Source organism: Gadus chalcogrammus, chromosome 2 (assembly GCF_026213295.1).
Source record: "Gadus chalcogrammus isolate NIFS_2021 chromosome 2, NIFS_Gcha_1.0, whole genome shotgun sequence".
Lineage (NCBI taxonomy): Eukaryota > Metazoa > Chordata > Actinopteri > Gadiformes > Gadidae > Gadus > Gadus chalcogrammus.
Genome location: NC_079413.1, coordinates 4,908,002 through 4,912,944, shown reverse-complemented (window position 1 = coordinate 4,912,944; position 4,943 = coordinate 4,908,002). Strand labels below are relative to the sequence as shown.

At 46.6% G+C, this 4,943-nt stretch overlaps 1 protein-coding gene across 1 annotated transcript in view; it reads right to left on the bottom strand.

The window, feature by feature from the left end:
• The window catches only part of LOC130370469 (ankyrin repeat and fibronectin type-III domain-containing protein 1-like), a 17,506-nt gene extending 13,469 nt beyond the window's left edge, over positions 1 to 4,037 (bottom strand). The window contains exons 1-2 of the mRNA XM_056576221.1: positions 3,832 to 4,037; positions 585 to 1,165 (exon numbers count right to left, since the gene is read on the bottom strand). Of these exons, the coding sequence (XP_056432196.1) occupies positions 585 to 746 (162 nt within the window). The 5' untranslated portion in view covers positions 747 to 1,165; positions 3,832 to 4,037. The remainder of the gene's footprint in view (positions 1 to 584; positions 1,166 to 3,831) is intronic.
• Positions 4,038 to 4,943: the final 906 nt, after the last annotated feature.

The following is a 4,943-nucleotide window of genomic DNA, read 5'->3' as shown; positions in this document are numbered from 1 at the left end:
ACGGAGAGACATAGAGGAGGGAGAGACAGACAGAGAGAGACAGAGAGGAGGGAGAGAGAGAGAGACAGAGGAGGGAGAGAGAGAGACAGAGAGAAAGAGAGACAGAGAGAGACAGGAGATAGAGAGACATAGAGGAGGGAGAGAGAGACAGAGAGATAGCGATAGCGAGACAGAGAGAGAGAATGGAGAGAGAGAGAGGAGATAGAGAGACATAGCCAGAGAGATGGATATGATGAGAAGGGGGTGGAGAGGGACAAAGAAAAGCCGAAAGGGGGATAGAGAAATAGATAGAGAAAGAGAGGTGTGAGAGCGAGATATAGAGGAGATAGAGAGAGAGGGGGGGGGGGGGGAGAGAAGGGGAGAGAGACAGAGAGAGGGTAGCGATAAAGTAATGATAATATTGAACTTTTCACGATCAAAACTACAGATCAATACACAATGTGAAGAAAGTATATGATCAATCACCCTTCTCCTCATCATGCTAATCCTTATCCTAATCATCATTACCCCCTCTTCGTCATCATAATTATCATCCTAATCCTTATCCCCCTCCTCCTCATCTTTCTCCTCCTCCTCATCCTCACAGTGAGCGTGGCCTTCCAGAATCTCTTGGTGGCGTCTGCCTCCCCGGGGAGTGGCGGTTCGGCCCTCCGGAGACGCAGCGACACACTCCTGTAGAACCGCTTGGGCGACACCGGACCCAGCGACCGCTTCTTCTGGGGAGGAGTCGTCGAGGACAGGGACATGACAGGAGGAGCAGGAGAGAGGGGAGGAGAGAGGGGAGAGATGGAGGGAAGGCGAGGAGAAGAGACGAAAGGAGGAGAGGGAGGAGAGGAGAGATGGAGGGAAGGTGAGAAGAAGAGATGAAAGGAGGAGAGGGAGGAGAGAGGGAGAGAAGGTGCGAAGAAGAGATGAGGAGGGGCGGAAGGGCGGAGGAGGAGAGAGGAGGGGGGAAGAGGAGGAGAGAAGAGAGGTTAGGAGAGGAGGGGAGGAAGATATGAAGGGGGGAATGAAGAGTAGGAGGAGATGGATGAAGATAGATCACGGATTCCTATGTCTCCCTCCCTGTGCTGGGGGACATAGGACGAGTTGGAGAGGAGGAGGGTGAGAGGAGAGGAGAGAGGAGGAAAGGAGAGAAGGAGAAGATGAGGGTGTCAGCAGGAAGCTAGAATCCAGCGATGTCAGGAATGAAAGATAAACAGAAGAGAAGAAGAAATTAGATGACAGGAAACAACTAAATACTGTGTGTGTGTGTGTGTGTGTGTGTGTGTGTGTGTGTGTGTGTGTGTGTGTGTGTGTGTGTGTGTGTGTGTGTGTGTGTGTGTGTGTGTGTGTGTGTGTGTGTGTGTGTGTGTGTGTGTGTCCACCGAACACCGACATGCAAACAAAAAAAAAAAAAAAACTATTGATTTCGCCTCACCAAATACGTCTGTCTGCCTATCTGCCAGCGTGCATGTCGGTCTATGTATGTATTAGGGGTGTAACGGTACACGTATTTGTACCGAACCGTCACGGTACAGGCACTTCGGTGCGGTTACAGAGGTTTACCGCGGTTCGTAAATGTGGCGTACATAGCGTTAATATGGTGAATGTAAAGGCTTGTTTTGAATACGGAATTTAAAACTTGAAGTCGGAGTTCCACCCGGACCGTTTAGCCAAAGTAATGTAGCGACCCTGGGACAGTTAAATAGTTTGCGTGTTATGTGTTGCATTATATTTCGTTGTCCGTTATGCCAGTTGTTCTATGTGCATGTATTGTAATGTTCTTCTTGTCAATCAGCGTGGGGGCGAATCATTAGGTCAGCTGGGGGAGGGCCTTGGGAGAACAGGAGGGTGGGGGCCTGCACGCGAGTGAGACCGTGTTGGGGGTTGCCGGGGTAACCGGGGTTTGTTTTGGGTCGGTTTTCTGCCGTTGGTAATGACGTTACGGGTTTCAGTGACCTGGTTTTGGTTCATTAAAACTACCTTCAACTACTAATGACTCGACATCATTATGTCACCGGCGAGGTCACTAAATTGGTGTCAGAAGTGAAACTATTATTTTATTTTTTTTCTCGGTCCTGCTGTGCTCGGCGAGTCGGCTACTCCGACTCCGTAATCCCTTCAGCAGCTCTCCGTCGGGATGTCGGATACGCAATGCAATTGGCCGCCCGATATATCTTATACAGTAGGCCTATGTATGTTACAAACCATTTAAGCAGTGTAGTAAATACACTTCCAAAGCTTTTCAAATCTTATTTGGTGTTTTATTGGTCCTGGTGCAAAGTAAACAATGTACAAAGTAATTAAGGTACAAAGTCAAACCGAAGAAGTGATTCAGGAAATTATTTTGTTAGAGGACCAATCACAGCCCTTGCCGTCTCCATTGCGTCGACCAATAGGTCCATGGTTTCGACGCATAGTTAAAAATATTGGATGTGCACGTAAGCTAGGGAGAGGGTCTCCGACAGGCTGTCCGGCAATGGATAGGGCTCCCTGTGTCTTCTTACAGCACTTTAACATGCACACGCATTTGAAAAGGCGCCATCCAGGTGTTACTATCACCGTTGCTGTGAAAAAAAAAGCGAGCTGTACAAACCCAGCTCACTGGGAATTCAGAAACTGAAATGCCATAACAAAGTTTATTGGTGTTTTCATTGCCGCTTTTTTTTTTTTTTTAATTCCCCTTAACTATTAACCGTACCGTATCGTACCGTACCGTGACTTAAAAACCGAGGTACGTACCGAACCGTGACTTTTGTGTACCGTTACACCCCTAGTATGTATGTATGTATGTCTGTGTCTGTCTGTCTGTCTGTCTGTCTGTCCGTCCGTCCGTCCGTCCGTCTGTCTGTCTGTCAGTCTGATCAAAGACATCCCGCCCTGCAATAGGACTTTGCGCGAAACGGGCTGCTTTCATCGCCATCGTATTAGTACTGGGGGCGCCACCTGCCCGGCGCCGAGCGGTTTGTTTATTTGGTGTTAGCGGTGAAAAGTGCTGAGTGGGGCGCGCGGAGCGGCAGGTAGCATGGAGGCAGCAACAACACACGAGTTGTACTGGTCATAATACATAATAATAATAATAATAATAATACGTTTAATACAGTATTATGTAGGCTGACGTATCCCCATGGCCAATATCTTATATCTAAAGTGTTACATACTTCGACATAGACTGTATAGGCATAGTCCTACTATTAATAACCATCAATACATATAGGCAATAAATCCATCAACGGTAACAAAACAAAGTTGATCGGCTATAGGTTATCCAAAATACCTACATAAAATAGCGACGGTGATCAGCTATGTGTATCGATTAGCTAATAACATCACCAATAGGCCTAATCAATAAGCCTCTTCACGTTCCGTGACTTCACCTATCAATATAACAATTCCCGGCCCTATATCTGACTGTGATGTCCTGCTGAAGTTTTGTGAAATGAATGAAGGTGTGCATATGGCTTATGTGCACGATAACAGTTTTTACGAATGCAGTCAATTTCAATTTCAAAACAAACTTTTTGAACGCATATCACATATTTCTAGAGTTTCTAAACATACAACGCAAAATATCGCCCTAAAGGCCCGAATGTTTATATTACAATCAGTAGGCTATATTTACTGTAGACCTGTACATATGTTTGTTTTAGGGCACAATCAAAATTATACCCCAATTAAACGTCGCTCGATTATTAAAGATCGAAATAATTAACCACACTGTTCTTCCAATAGCGTTCAAGCAGCGTTCAAAACCCAATTCCAATAGGGTTCAGCGGACACATTCACCAGCATTCGTCCCACTGTCCATTCAATATCTCATGTGAATCAAGCAACCCTGTACTCGCCTACCAAGTTTGTGGCTCTTGTCTTTTACTCCCAACGGTAGTGCCGTCACGTCTCGCGCGGTGATCATAACGTCAAAAATGAATAATTATCATCCTGTAATTAATTTGCTTCTGATGAAAAATGGATATTATTCCTTCCCCGTCACGCATAACTTCGCCGGGGCACGCAACTAAAGAAAGAACCGCTTCAGTGTGTGGCCACTGCACCGCCCCCACCGTCCCGTCGCCCCCAACCTGCACCGCCCTCATCCGCCACGCTGGGTGCTAAATCTCAAATTCAAAAATATTCCAAATAGTTTATGTCTATAATATCATGTCACCACGGAAAGAGGCACAACTGTTTGACGACCATTTGTCGTCATGACAACCTTTTGGTTAACAGCGTTAATGGTCCCTACGTAATTGGCTACGCGTGCAAGTTGTTGCCTTCGCCATCATATCTACAACACATAGGCATAATCATATACATCAGATTAGGAAGTTTACTGTTTAAACTCATGTAAGAAATACATCTACGTTGTGTGTGTGTGTGTGTGTGTGTGTGTGTGTGTGTGTGTGTGTGTGTGTGTGTGTGTGTGTGTGTGTGTGTGTGTGTGTGTGTGTGTGTGTGTGTGTGTGTGTGTGTGTGTGTGTGGGGGGGGGGGGGAAGTGTGTGTGTGTGTGTGTGTGTGTCGTCCCTACGTGCTGGCAGGCCTACGTGTCTGTATATAAATCGATGGTTATACACAGACAGGAAGTGGTCTTGTTGTGTTTTGCGCGAGCGTTCCTTCGTGGAAATAAAAAAGTTTCCATCAGATGTGACTCCGGGTTCACTTGTCTCTCCGCTTATCGGCCTCTGGGGAGTTGTTCCAAACAAGAGAGGAAACTCTTAACAGCGACCCCTTCTACCATATCATCTCGGTGCATTTGTAAATATTGGGCATGACCGTAGATAGTCACGCACACGCCGATAAACGGAACAGGGGTAAACATCACATATACCCACGCACAAAAACATCCAACCACACACACGCAGACGAACACACCGAATTAAAACAGAGACCATCACCTCGCTTACAGGAAATCAAAGATGCCACGAAACTGCACGGGCTGCACGCGCTGTCACAAAACCCCGCG